Source organism: Entelurus aequoreus, linkage group LG11, assembly GCF_033978785.1.
Source record: "Entelurus aequoreus isolate RoL-2023_Sb linkage group LG11, RoL_Eaeq_v1.1, whole genome shotgun sequence".
NCBI lineage: Eukaryota > Metazoa > Chordata > Actinopteri > Syngnathiformes > Syngnathidae > Entelurus > Entelurus aequoreus.
This window is the reverse complement of record NC_084741.1, coordinates 39,130,486-39,144,967: the sequence shown is the minus strand read 5'-3', so window position 1 is coordinate 39,144,967 and position 14,482 is coordinate 39,130,486. Positions and strand designations below refer to the sequence as shown.

Genomic DNA, 14,482 nt, shown 5'->3' with positions numbered 1-14,482 from the left:
CATAAGCAAGTAAGCAAGAATGGTTAGAAGTGGCAGTAGCCAGGTTTGAAATCACCCCAAGCAAAAGTATTGATATTGTGCATGACAATGGTGCACTTTATAAGAAAAACATTTTTGTAACATTTGCCTTGTTTTATTTGGCAAGTTGAAAGAACATGGTGCCGGTATGCTGTTTTTATTTTTTTTAATAAAATACTGGAAAGGATAGACATGTAGTTTGTCTCTTTTATCTGATAAATCGAAGTAATAATCAACAGATTAATCGATTATCAAATTAGTTGTCAGTTGCAGCCCCAATAAATGTATGTATGTATGTATGTGTATATATATATATATATATATATATATATATACACATACATACATACATACATACAAGTGGAGGCTAGCTGTTCCAAGTCTGGACCACTCCTCTGCGCACCAGTTGGTGACGTCTCTGCACTGCTGACTTGTCTACATGCAAGAAGATCCCCTGCTGGCCTCACTATGGTCTGGTCTATCACATTATTAACCATATCCACTCTGCATCCATTTCACCGGTCACCTGGAGGGGGGTCCCCACATTTGCGGTTCCTTCCAAGGTTTTAGGAGTGTTGGAAAAAATCGATTCGAATTCAAATCGCGATTCTCATGCTGTGCGATTCAGAATCGATTCTCTTTTTTTTTTTTTTTTTTTTTTAATCGATTTTTTGGGGGGGGATTTTTTTTTTTTAATTTGTATTAATCAATCAATACACAGCAATACCATAACAATGCAATCCAATTCCAAAACCAAACCCGACCCAGCAACACTCAGAACTGCAATAAACAGAGCAATTGAGAGAAGACACAAACACGACACGGAACAAACCAAAAGTAGTGAAACAAAAATTAATATTATCAACAACAGTATCAATATTAGTTACAATTTCAACATAGCAGTGATTAAAAATCCCTCATTGACATTATCATTAGACATTTATAGAAATTTTAAAAATGAACAATAGTGTCACAGTGGCTTACACTTGCATCGCATCTCATAAGCTTGACAACACACTGTGTCCAATATTTTCAAAGATAAAATAAGTCATATTTTTGGTTCATTTAATAGTAAAAAATTTACATTATTGCAATCAGTTGATAAAACATTGTCCTTTACAATTGTAAAAGCTTTTTACAAAAATCTACTATTCTGCTTGCATGTCAGCAGACTGGGGTAGATCCTGCTGAAATCCTATGTATTGAATGAATAGAGAATCGTTTTGAATCGGGAAAAAATCGTTTTTGAATCGAGAATCGTGTTAAATTGAAAAAAAATAAATCTATTTTTAATCGAATCGTGAGCCCAAGAATCGATATTGAATCGAATCGTGGGACACCCAAAGATTCACAACCCTAGTTTCACATAATTCCCATTGGGTTAAGTTGTTTCTTGCCTTGATGTGGGATCAGATCCAAGAATGTTGTTGTGGTTTGTGCAGCCCTCTGAGACATTTGTAATTTAGGGCTATATAAATAATCTTTGATTGACTGATTGATTCTAATTTAGCCTGCTCAGTGGCCATGTGGTTAGAGTGTCCGCCCTGAGATCGATAGGTCGTGAGTTCAAACCCCGGCCGAGTCATACCGAAGACTATAAAAATGGGACCCATTACCTCCCTGCTCGGCACTCAGGATCAAGGGTTGGAATTGGGGGTTAAATCACCAAAATTATTCCTGAGCGTGGCCACTGCTGCTGCTCAATAATGAATAATAATAATGGATTCGATTTATATCGCGCTTTTCTATTGTTAGATACTCAAAGCGCTCACAGAGAAGTGGGAACCCATCATTCATTCACACCTGGTGGTGGTAAGCTACATTTGTAGCCACAGCTGCCCTGGGGTAGACTGACGGAAGCGAGGCTGCCAGTTTGCGCCTACGGCCCCTCCGACCACCACCTACCATTCATTCATCATTCATTTCACCGGTGTGAGCGGCACCGGGGGCAAAGGGTGAAGTGTCCTGCCCAAGGACACAACGGCAGCGATTTTTGGATGGTAAGAGGCGGGGAGCGAACCTGCAACCCTCAGGTTTCTGGCATGGTTGCTCTACCCACTACGCTCACTGCTCCCCTCACCTCCCAGGGGGTGAAACAAGGGGATGGGTAAAACGCAGAGAGTAATTTCACCACACCTAGTGTGTGTGACTATTAGTGGTAATTTCTAACTTTTTACTTTATTAGGGCTGGGTGAAATATTGAGTTTGTAAGATATATCGATATATTTTTAAACAAGATATTAATTAAGAAAATATCGTATTATCGATATAATTTATTTCACATTAAAATGACCAAACACCGCTTATTTGTTGTGTTCATTGATTCTCCCCAGCTCCCTCTCAACACTCCTGGGCTACTAAACCCCTCCCCTTTCCCCTTCCAAGATGTGCTTGCACGCATAAGAACATCTATGATTGGTTGGTTGTTTACTATGATGAGTCACGATTGGTTGAGATTAAGGCATAACAGTACGGACAGGCCAATCAAAGGCAAGATAGGGCGGGTCATCGAACCAGGAAGAGAAATCCCAACAGACATCCCAAATGACGACGAGAGTCGTAGAAGAGGGAATATTCAAGTGGGCGATTTATATATTAAAAAAGCTAGTGGAAGAGGACAGAGGGATTCCCTTCTTTAGATTTTTCTTTTAGCGATGTAGACAACGTCCAGGAAACCCATAATGCGTCTACTTGGCCACATTTGGACAAGCCGAGCATATTTTGCACGAGAAATGCTACCAAAAATGTATGCTGAAGTGAGGAACAGCATAGCCGCACAATTAAGTAAAGTCACTTACTTGGCGCTGACCAGAACCGTACGTGTGTGACAGTCAATTACATCGTCGACTGGGAATTAAAAAGTGCCTGCATGTAAATACATTTTTTATCTGAGTTTGATACATTTTATATTATTTGTACAGCTATATTATTTATTTTACGTAGAAAGAATATTTTTCTGTTTTATTTATGTTATGTAATTCTGTGCTACTTAAACAGTTTATTTTCTGTGCTTTTAATACCAAACTTGACTAACTGGGTTAATAAAAGTGCCACTGACTGTTTACAGTACAGTTGTCATTCAGTTCAATTTCATTGAATCTCGCTCAAAAATCTTTATATACATATACATTCACTGTACAAACACACATATACACATACTGTACAAACACACATATACACATTCCGTACATATACATGTACATATGCATACATACACTCATGCACATAATCACATTTCATCAAACATATATTAATGTTGTTGCCCTAGGGTAAACTGGGTATAACACATGGCACACTGACAAAGCTGAACCTATTGATACTATAACAATCTACAAGGTTAATGTAGGTTGCTTCTCTTTCTTCCCTTCCATTTTTCTGCATTCTTTCGTATCTCAAGTTATCATTACGTATATGTATTGTTGCATTTGAACAAATTTATTGTTGATAATAAAGGTAAAGTATTGGTATTGTTCATTATCAATAGCGCTATTTCTATAGGTATTGCTCCATTTTTAGTGTAATAATGCTCACAGTGTTATTTTTTATTTTCGCTAAGTGCTTATTTGCTATTACTTTTACCATCATATTTGTACATGTCGTATTTGCTGATGTTGCTCTATTGTTGTTGTGTTTGCTGTTGTTGTTTTTGTCTCTCTGTCTAATCACCCTCTTGTCCCCACAATTCCCCCCTCGGTCTTCCTTTTTTTCTCTTTCTATCCGCTCCTGCCCGGCTGCACCAAATGATAATATAAATAATATAAAAACGCTCTGACGAAGGCCACGTGCCGAAACGCGTAAGCGTTCCTCTTTTTGGATGTGAGCAATAAATCAAGTGAAATGTGAGTATTTTGTCCTACTAGTCTTAATTTTGGGATGTGCTACCTTTTCAAACATTTTTGAAACATTTACTGGATAATATAAATACATTTAATAAAGTCAAATACAAATAAGGCAACAAGAGAAGTATCCTACACTTCTCTTTTGTAAAGTAAATCTGAACAGCCGATATGGGCATCTACATCTACTATATGATTTGCCTGAGAAGCTGGACAGGACAAAAAAAAATAAATCTTTATATGTATACTTTCACCAGAAAATATATCGAGATATATTTAGAATATCGAGTTTAAGTAAAAATATATCGAGATATACTTTTTCGTCCATATCGCCCAGCCCTAGATTCTAACAGTGTGTGTTATTTGTATTTTTACACAATAACTTGGTAAAAAGACGTCAGTGTGTGTATGAATACTTTTTGATCACATTCAACAGCTGATTTTGATCATACTTGCAAACCTTGAGACCTCCGATTTCGGGAGGTGGGGGTGGGGGGCGTGGTCGGGGCGTGGTTAAGAGGGGAGGAGTATATTTACAGCTAGAATTCACCAAGTCAAGTATTTCATATATACACACACACACATACATACATACATATATATAAATACTTGACTTTCAGTGAATTCTAGCTATATATATATATATTTATTTTACTATAGATAAAATAAATACTTGAATTTCAGTGTTCATTTATTTACACATATACACACACATAAAACTCATCTACTCATTGTTGTACTTGAAAGACTTGATCAAATACACAGTAATGAAAACACAGTTGTTCTACTAACTGTACTGTGCTTGCTGCTTACTAAAAAAACAAAAACAACACTTACCTTTACCTTTCACTATTTGAATAGCCTTTGTTCTGCCATTGGAGTACTGGCGAGCGATCTCTGAATTCGGGAACATATCCTTCACGGATTTGTTGTAGACATCCGCAAATGAGAACGGGATGTTGCTTCCAGCTATCAGCATAGCCATCTTTGTCTCGGCATATGTTACACCATCGGGTCTCCATTTAGCGAGGTGGCCCATAATACTGGGCTGTGACCGGTGCTGCTTTGCCGCCGCTTTGTGCTTCGCTGACCGTTCATGACTGAGTATATCCGTTCGGCCACCGTGTTCAATGGAGAACGCTGTTCTACAAAATTTACAGGCAGCATACCCCTTCCCCTTCAAACTGTCCTGGATAAACTGAAATTCTTGTTTCCATTCGTTTTGGAACTTACAAGCGTATTTCTTTATCTTACTCGTCGTCACCATGGCTGTATCTTCCTCGTTCTTCTGCTTCGTCTCCTTGTTGTGTGCGCAGTTGTGCACTCTCTAAAAGCCGTAGATGTTATAACGTGATTGGGCAGGCACACTGTTTACATTGTGGGAAAGCGGACGTGAAAACAGGCTGTCCACACTCAGGTCCGCATGGAGCTGGAGGGGGCGTGGCCTCCAGCTCCGGCTGAAAATCGGGAGATTTTCGGGAGAATATTTGTCCCGGGAGGTTTTCGGGAGAGGCGCTGAATTTCGGGAGGGTTGGCAAGTATGCTTTTGATAGTAATAATAACAGTGATAATTTTGGTCACGATGAAAGTGACATGATATTTTCATATCGTTAAAAATTTTAATTTGTTAAACTGTCAATATAGCACTCACCATAAATAGACCGAAAAATGTACAGTTTATACAAGTGATCGGTATTGGCCGTTTTCACTCATGGAAGTTCTGTATTTTGGCAGCATAAAACTGATCATCAAAAAGGCACTTTTAAACTATCTTAATCTCAGCATCAAGAATAGACTTTCAATACTATTGTGGCACCTTAGATTTACTAGAAATAGTTGAAAAGCCAATGGAATATGAGAGTCTTACCATTATTATGGCCTTCTTCCTCACCGCCGTCATCATCCTCCTCCTCCTCCTCCTCATCTCCGACCACCGACACATTACTGTCATCAGAGTCACTATCCACCTTCTGTTGGGGGGTTTGTGATTGCGCTGGATTGATGGGCACATCTTCCTGATGTTGGGGAGCATGTGATTGCGCTGGATTGACCAGGACAACTTGCGGGTGGAACATCAATATCGGCAAGTTGCTAGTGGTGTCGCTTCTTTCCTGTGTGCTCTGTGACGGACATGGCAACACCACCTGCGTTTCCTTGTCAGGCTGTTTCGACGGTTGGTCTATGGCCAGTAGATTTTCTTTGTGCGGGTTTTGGGTCAATGTGGTTGTGTGGCAAGGTGGCAAGGAGTTTGGAAGTGACGCCGAGAGACTTTCCTGGGGCTGACCGATGATTGGAAAACCCAATTCTGTCAGCTGGATATCAATGGTGTATTCTACCGACATGATGCAATAATTCTGAAGTGGAACACAGAGGCAGACAGTTCTCGTAAATAGAGAGCTCTCTATGATCATGTACATACAAAAATGGGCTCACCTGCGAGATATGATATGTCAAATCCTGTCGCTGAGTCTTTTTATACCAATCTGCTTGGTTAAGGAGGGCGTGGAAGCCATTTTTGGATCGATCTCCAGTTTATGCTTGAATGGAGCCCGCAGCTCACCTGGCAGGAACACTCGGTGATTGCAACGAATGCGTATCTCAACGAGACTTGTAAATGTCAGTTTTCGTGTTGAAATAGCTCAACGAATTAGATAAGTATTTTGAGAATATAACTTAGCGACTCAACTATTTTAAACCGAACTATTACAGTGAGCAGGGAACACAGTTGCCTCGACAATTTGACGAGTTGGGTTGAAATGAAAACAAATGTGGTACCACAAAGGCAGGAAGTAAATGTCTATGGTAGAGCGCTCCTAGAGTCCCGGAGTGGAATTACATGCCTCGGTTACATGTATGCATTACAACTTGTTTTACATTTTGTTCTAAAATGTGTTTTTGCTTATTGTATACTGTTAAAACAAATTAAAAAATACAGAATTGAAACTATCAATTTTATATTAGAATTAAACCCTTAAAAAAATAGAATATGGTTTTAGTTTATTGCGGGTGGCTGGATTTATTCTGAAATAAATACTAGTGTGTGATGAGTATTAACCGTACAGTAAATATGAGTGTTGTGATTTTGACTTAAAAGCAAAGACCATTTTTTCATCAAAAGCCTTAAAGGGCTTACATGTTTTTATTCACAATTTCACTGTCCAGACACGTCAGTGGGGGAGAAACAATGGAAAAGCATGAAGACACTTAATATACATACTTGTTTGCAGAACTATAAACATGATGGAGCCATACATTTGACCCAGAAATGTCTATGACATGGTTATTCTCATCAGAGGAAAGAAAAAAAGATGTAATCATATTAAAATTCATGATTATAGTGGATCAAATTATCCACCTGCCAACCACTCTACATTGAATGTGGAGCTTTTGGGGAGTTTTTTAAAGCATGACGTTATCAAACAGACATTTAGGCAGTTTAAAAAGGTTCATGAAGTAAATATTAAGCGTAAAATTTCTTAACATGAACCGGAGGCTGTACACTGTTATGATAAAAAGTAAAACATGACATCTTTTACTTGCAATCTAATAGCTTACAAAATATGTATTCATCCAATCTTTTTGTTTAACTGGAAAAATTGCAGTTTGTCACAAAATGAGTTCCTTAAGTCAAGACTATGTAAGACATTCACACCACACATTTTAAAACTTAAAAACAAAAGCCTCTTAAAAAGTGAATCAATGCTTCCTATGTTTTTATAAATGAACTATTCATTGTTCAGTTAACAGTAATGACAACATTTAGCTAGTCAATATGAGATGTCTGTTAGATTACAGCTTGAAATCCAAACCTTTCTTCACACATCATCTTGAGAACCAAGATGCTAAAAGACAAAAGAGGACACTTCAGTCACCGCCATTATCTTTTAGCGTTTGGGCTCTCTGTCTCCTCCTCAGGGTGGCTCTTCTGGTGAGCCTTCAGGGTGCGCTCGCGGCCAAAGCTCTTGCCGCAGGTGGGGCAGGGGAAGCGGCCGACGACGTGCACCCGTGACATGTGTGCATCCAACTGCTCAGGACGGGCGAAGCTCTCCTCGCACTCTGCACATGGGTGGGCTTTGCGGACGGTGTGTTTTTCTTTCTTGTGAGCACGCAGCTGAACGAGGCTGGAGAAGGAAAGGTCGCAATCGGGACACGGGTGCACCACAGGCTCCGCTTTGGGTTTCTCTTCCTTTGCTGCCTCTTTGCCGTCACCTGCAACGCTCTTGTCTTCGGCTTCATTCAGTGCTGCCGCTTTTGAAGCCCGACCCTGCTTTGCTGCACCTGCTTTTGCCTTCTCCTCCTCCTTTTGCTCTGAACTGCTGCTGGCTGCTCCTTCCTCAGAAACCTCCGCTTCGTCTTTCTTTTTCCGCTTTCCCTTTTTGTCTGCGTCTCCCGCCTCCTCCTCTCTTTTGCCAGGCCGTCCACGTTTCTTGACCGGCGTGGTACTGCCGTTGCACTGCTCGCCTTCAGGATACTTCTGCTGATGTTCGGTCAGCTCTGACTCTGTTTCGAAACCCTGACCGCACTTTTTGCAGCGGTGGCTTTTGGCTGAGTCGTCTGGCTGCTCCACGGTCTCTGCGTCGGGACGTGGGTGCTGGGAGAGGCGATGTGTCCGCAGCAGCGCGGCACTCCTGAAGGTTTCGTTGCAATCTTTACACGGCAGTTGCTTCTCTGGACACACCTGCCGCCTATGTGTCGTGAGCTGGACAGAGGAAGAGAAGATGATGAATCACACATGGGACACAATTCAAAGAAAAATTGAGTGTCTCACTTCAGAAAATATTTTGAAGCTCTCCTTGCAGTGGGCACATTTGAAGGGCTTATCATCCTTGCTGTGTATTGGTTGGTGCTGTGTCAGTTCCTCAGATGACGGAAACGTGCGGTCACACACATAACACGTGAACAACGTGTTTCCCTGTGGATGAATGACAGGAGTCGAAAGATTATGATAACTTTCTAAAGATAATACACTAATATGTCTGTTTTTTCCCTTCAGAAAAGCTTCTCTTTTTGTATTCATGGAAGAGGTGTTCCCTTGTGAGAAGACCTAGAGCCACTTCTTCACGTATGGCTTTCAGTCTTGCAACAGTGTCTTTTCCTAAATTTGTTGTGTTTACTATTGTAATGGATTGTATGCAAATTGTCAATGTTGTGCATGATAAAAATAAAGAAGAGAGGGACAAACGGTAAAAAATGGATGGATGGATGACAAGTGGCGATAATAAACAAACTAGGAGCCGTAAATCTGGCGTTTCATTTTGGGAGAGTGTAACTGCAACAGCAAGTTTTAGGAGTTTAAATTCTCAATTTTTTAAAGTAAAATAAAGTAATTGGTTGAAGCGCACCATTAATAATTACATCTTATATCCCGTTCCTCAACTCTAATGAAGAATGGGGATACGCTGCGTCCATCTAATCCACTTGTCTTCTGTCCATTTACATATTTAATCTGAAGGCCAAGCGTTCCCAAACAGGAGACTGTAAAGGTGTCCTATTGTATAAAAACAACTTTTCCCATCTCTGTAAGTCCCGAAAATATGAAATTAAACCATGGAAGCATGGCGGAGATATCTATAAAACAGGGGTGCTCATTACGTCGATCGCAAGCTACCGGTCGATCACGGAGGGTGTGTCAGTCGATCGCCAGCCAGGCATTAAAAAAATAGTCCTAAAAATGAGCGATCATAAATCTTCACTATGACGTCACTTGATTGACATTCACGGCACCCGAGGGTCTTCTGAGATGACGCTGGCTGCTGCCAGCTCATTATTAAGAAAAAATTACCGACAGGAAGGCGAGAAATACTTTTTATTTCAACAGACTCTGGCGCCGTACCTGTCATCAAAACTCCAAAGACCGACTGCACAGTTGCACAATAAAAGCGCTGCTTCATCCTGCCTGCACTGACAAAATAAGAGTCTCAGAAAGCTGGCGTGCACAAGCAAGCAAGCTACGGAGTTTGCCGCCAATGTATTTCTTGTAAAGTGTATACAAAGGAGTACGGAAGCTGGACAAATAAGATGCCAAAAACCAACCACTTTCATGTGGTATTGGACAGAAATACTTTTTTTCTCGTCCATTTAAAAATGCGGACGTTATCAGCACCACTGTCTGATTCCTATCAATGCAAGTCATCAGAATCAGGTAGTACACCAACTTATATTCTTGTCTTCATGAAAGAAAGGAATCTATATGTGTTAAACATGCTTGCATTTTCTTAAGATCGCGGATACAAGCGGACGAAATGAGTATCCTCAGAAGGGTGGCTGGCATCTCCCTTAGCGATAGGGTGAGAAGTTCAGTCACCCGAGAGAGACTCGGAGTAGAGCTGCTGCTGCTCCTTCGCTTGGAAAGGAGCCAGCTTAGATAGTTCGGGCATCTCGTGCGGATGCCTCATGAGCGTCTCCCTGAAGGTCCTCCTTGCACGTCCCACTGGGAGGAGACCCCGCGGCAGGCCAAGGACCAGATGGGGGGGATTACATCTCCTCTCTGGCCTGGGAACGCTTCGGGATCCCCCAGGAGGAAGTCGCTAATGTTGCTCTGAAGAGGGAAGTCTGGGGGTCTCTGCTGGAGCTGTTGTCCCCGCGACCCGATTCCGGATAAGCGGTTGAAGATGGATGGATGGATGAATGGATGGTAGAGGTTTACCTGAAGAGCTTTGCACGAATCCACTATTTTGATTTGTCATCAGTAAGTTCCTTATTTTAATTTATCCTCTTGTTGTGCAGCAGATTGGCTCGTACATTCACACGCCTGCTAAAATCCCTCCACTGTTGCCATTTCTGATAAAAAAAGTACAGTATTATCCTACCATATCTGTCAGTAGATTTAATATAGAAGTGCCAAAAAATTTCAACATGAACGGCGGGGAGAAAACACAGTCCAAGTGCAACCACGAAAATAAGACCACCCAAAAAATAGCGCATTCTAAAGAGACGGTAAGAAAGTGGCTTGGAGATGGTCTGTAAAACTTAATTGATGCACAATTTTGATCAAAGCATCACCATTTCATGTTATAAAGACCACTAGGAAGTGTTATAAATGTAGAAAAAAAAATGATAATATGACCCCTTTAACCAGGGAATAGGGTCTCCAGACACTGGATTTTCCTTAGCAATATCGCTAGCTCTCCTTCTGCTAACTAAAGGCGAGACTGCACTGAGACCACACATACTTAGCATAGAAAATGAGAAAGAAAACTACGGACTGTATTCTTATAAAAGGGAACGGACCTGCTGAAGTTGTTGTTTGTACTCTTCGCGGTGGCTCTTCTTCATGTGTCTCTCTTTGGCTTTGGCACTGCAGAATGTGATGAAGCACTGGAAACATTGCAGGTTCTCATGCTGGTCTGAGAGATGATGATGAGGAGGAAACAACAGTTGTACATGTCAGTGCAACGTGTAGGTCGACATTATAAACTGTCTCGACCGGATACTACGGTCTACCAACACCATTATACAGCTAAAATAATAAAAGCAATTAGAAGTAGTATTCTTCAACAACAACAGCATTGCCTGTGTCCTATGACAAAAGAAGTCTGGATTATTACCAGTCTCTTGATGCATCAACAAACAAGGGTATACTTACAGGGTTGAGCAGTAGGTGCAGGGGGTCCATTTACAGAGATGGGCTTGTATGCTTGCACTTTCTTTTCAGGGGGATTTTCTGGAGGTTTATTTGGAAGTGCCCGTCCCATCACAATATCTTCTATGTTTAAAATGTCGGAGTCCATCGTGGGATATTATGAATTACCAGCTAAAATCCAGTCTAGCATGGAAACGAAGCAAAGGACAAACAATGTGTTAACTAGGGCTTGACGATATCAATATATATTGCGATAGACACATAATCAATATCAATAAAAAATTAGTTTGATATCATTTTGGTCAGAAGAAACGGAAGGAGAGAAGCATGGTTGGTTGCATGAACAAAGGCACTCGCAGTCTGGTAACTTAGCAAAACAGGAAGCGGTCAGTGAGTAATGGGAGGCACACGCTGAACAGCCAATTGCGTAACATTAACTATCATGTTTGACTGCACAATCTTGCTGTCTCGCTGTGGATTCTCAGCATGAAGTGAGAAGAAAAAGAGTGCTGCAGAGAGCAAATAAATTGTCAATATAATATGGCAGTTTTTTTGATTTTTTTCAAACGAACCGTAGTTCTTCACCATGCTCATTTTTTCTTTTCAACTATCGTCCGTTCCCTATTTGGATGTACTGAAACAACAGGTAGGAACTAAAGTGCAGGACTGTATGAATAAAATAAATAACAAAATATGACAAATGTGCTACTTCAAAAAAATGTGTCCAACAATATTTAAATTCTAATTGCAAAATAACAGTTTCCATGTATAAATAAAAGTATTAGGCCCATTTATATGTTACACAAACCACATTACTTCCTGGCAGTAAACCTGCAAAAAAATTGTTCCTCTATTTCCGTTGACTGAGACTTTTACTAGTAGATTGCACAGTACAGTACATATTCCGTACAATTGACCACTAAATGGTAACACCTGAATAAGTTCTTCAACTTGTTTAAGTCGGGGTCCACGTTATTCAATTAATGGTTTTCACACTTTGTACTATTTTCTTAGTTTATTAGGCATTTCTTACAAATTCCTTATTCGTGCACCTTAATTTAAAGAGGTTATTGTTAAGTATTTATTGTGATTTTAGAATTTTGTTTACATCGATTTTATATGGTTGTGTTGACATTTCCTTTCTTTCCTGCCTCTAAACCAGTGGTTCTTAACCTGGGTTCGATCGAACCCTAGGGGTTCGGTGAGTCGGCCTCAGGGGTTCGGCAGAGCCTCCGCCGCGGAGGTCAAGACACACCCGACTCATCGTGTAAATAAAAACTTCTCCGTCTGCGTATTATGGACACCCACAAACAATGTTCCCTCTAATTTTCCATATGTGTGAGCAAATGCAAAAACTCTTTGAGCTTTCGGTGGAGCATTCGGTGAAGCACATGTGAGCGACGTCAGACATGCACATGCACTGTGGTCACACCTGCAGCACACTTGTCCCAAACCTGACTAAATAACAAGTTCAATGTTTTATTATTGTAATCAAATGACAGCAGTCATTTCCATGAGATTATTTTCTATAATAAGTGTTTTGGCCCAATTACAATGACTATAACATATTGTTTTTCATGAGCTGTGTACTAGTATTATATGCTTTGGAAATAATGTGTACCCCTTTCAGATATCGCATTTAGTTCCCACTAAAACATTCACATGTTGCACAATGAGATGTAAACATGGGATCATGTGTACATTCCTGTAACTTTCTGTTTGTAAAACATATCTTTATTAGCATTTATTTAATATAATAACATCGTTTTATGATTACGGTTCGGGTTCGGTCAATGCACATATGAAACTGGTGGGGTTCGGTACCTCCAACAAGGTTAAGAACCACTGCACTAAACTGAGGAGACTATAATCAGAGGCAGGTTACATTTGAAATTAAAATGTTAACATTCGATACATTTTTCTGCCGGTCCATATTTTTCATAGGTCATAAAAAATATCAATAATTATCGATATCAACAAATATAAAAAAAACTTAAATCGTGATAGTAGTTTCCAGCCATATCGTGTGCTCACTGTTTTTCACATACATGATAGGTTACAATCCTTTGCAATAATAAATAACAATGCCGCAACTGTGAGAGCGTTCAAAATGGCATATTGACTGGATCAAAAGTCGTATTAATAAAAAGGTACAACTTGTTTATTACGATAGTTAGATTTAGATGTGTTTCCACACTGGAGCCACTCGGGCTTCAGTAACGTTCGCTCGCCTTTACAGGCCGCTACTCGTTAGCCCCATGTAGCTCCAAACGAGCAAGCGCTACGCTTATCTAAATGCAGAGTTTAGCCTTGTCGGAACCCGACGTACGTCATAACATGTATCTGTTTGGGATTTGTGACTACGCGTACTAATAATAGGAATTAGACAACCACAATGTCAGATTAGTGAACTAACGTAATGCTAGCGAGCTAGCTGGATAGTGCTAACAACACTGAATGCCGCGCACACAGGAACTATCACTTTTCATCTTTTAAGTTTGGGTCCTTGAATGGTAGCTACAATAACATTTGAGCGATAATTACGGTGTAAATACAATGCCACTAAGTAAAGCGTTGACTTAAAACAACGTAATGACAAACGTTTACATTACCTCTAACCGTTCTTTGAATGTAGTTTGACTGACAAGACTTGACCCCCAAGAGGTAAAAAGCATAGATCGGACACTTCCAGTCGCGCGTTGATAGCGGTTAGTACAACTAAGATGGCCGCCGTCGCTTCCCACGTAGGAATCGCCTGAAAACACTCATTTAATGCACACGCTCTTTGCAGTATTGACACGGGAACAGCTCGAATTTATATCTTCAGAAATATCAGCAATACGGACGCTGGTTAATTACTAAATCAAAATAGCATGTCATGAAGGTAGTCTAGAAAGAGTTGAAATCGCTCTAGTAAGTGTACATCTATGGCGATATTCACGGTCACGTGACCCAAACTTGGTGAGTTTTCATTGAACAATCTGATTGGTGGAATACTTTCAAATGTGCAATGTTGCTTACAGTTACACGTTTTGTTATTTAAGCA

General features: G+C 40.3%; 2 protein-coding genes across 2 annotated transcripts in view; both read right to left on the bottom strand.

Moving 5' to 3' along the window:
* Positions 1-6,660, bottom strand: part of wu:fe05a04 (zinc finger protein 668) — a 28,588-nt gene extending 21,928 nt beyond the window's left edge. The window contains exons 1-2 of the mRNA XM_062063232.1: positions 6,288-6,660; positions 5,722-6,208 (exon numbers count right to left, since the gene is read on the bottom strand). Of these exons, the coding sequence (XP_061919216.1) occupies positions 5,722-6,196 (475 nt within the window). The 5' untranslated portion in view covers positions 6,197-6,208; positions 6,288-6,660. The remainder of the gene's footprint in view (positions 1-5,721; positions 6,209-6,287) is intronic.
* A 154-nt stretch (positions 6,661-6,814) lies between these two features.
* Positions 6,815-14,214, bottom strand: LOC133660102 (putative zinc finger protein 66). Its single transcript, XM_062063233.1, has 5 exons — positions 14,049-14,214; positions 11,440-11,619; positions 11,085-11,200; positions 8,623-8,766; positions 6,815-8,553 (listed from the first exon to the last, which is right to left on the bottom strand). The coding sequence occupies exons 2-5, from the start codon at positions 11,582-11,584 to the stop codon at positions 7,732-7,734; spliced, it is 1,227 nt and encodes a 408-aa protein (XP_061919217.1). The 5' UTR covers positions 11,585-11,619; positions 14,049-14,214; the 3' UTR covers positions 6,815-7,731.
* Between the last annotated feature and the right edge of the window lie 268 nt (positions 14,215-14,482).

Coding starts and splice junctions, on each gene's coding strand:
- LOC133660102 (XM_062063233.1), bottom strand. CDS start 11,584: ATGGACTCCGACATTTTAAACATAGAAGATATTGTGATGGGACGGGCA. Junction 11,201..11,439: donor TGCACCTACTGCTCAACCCT/GTAAGTATACCC, acceptor ATCATCTCTCAG/ACCAGCATGAGAACCTGCAA. Junction 8,554..8,622: donor GCTTCAAAATATTTTCTGAA/GTGAGACACTCA, acceptor TCCTCTGTCCAG/CTCACGACACATAGGCGGCA.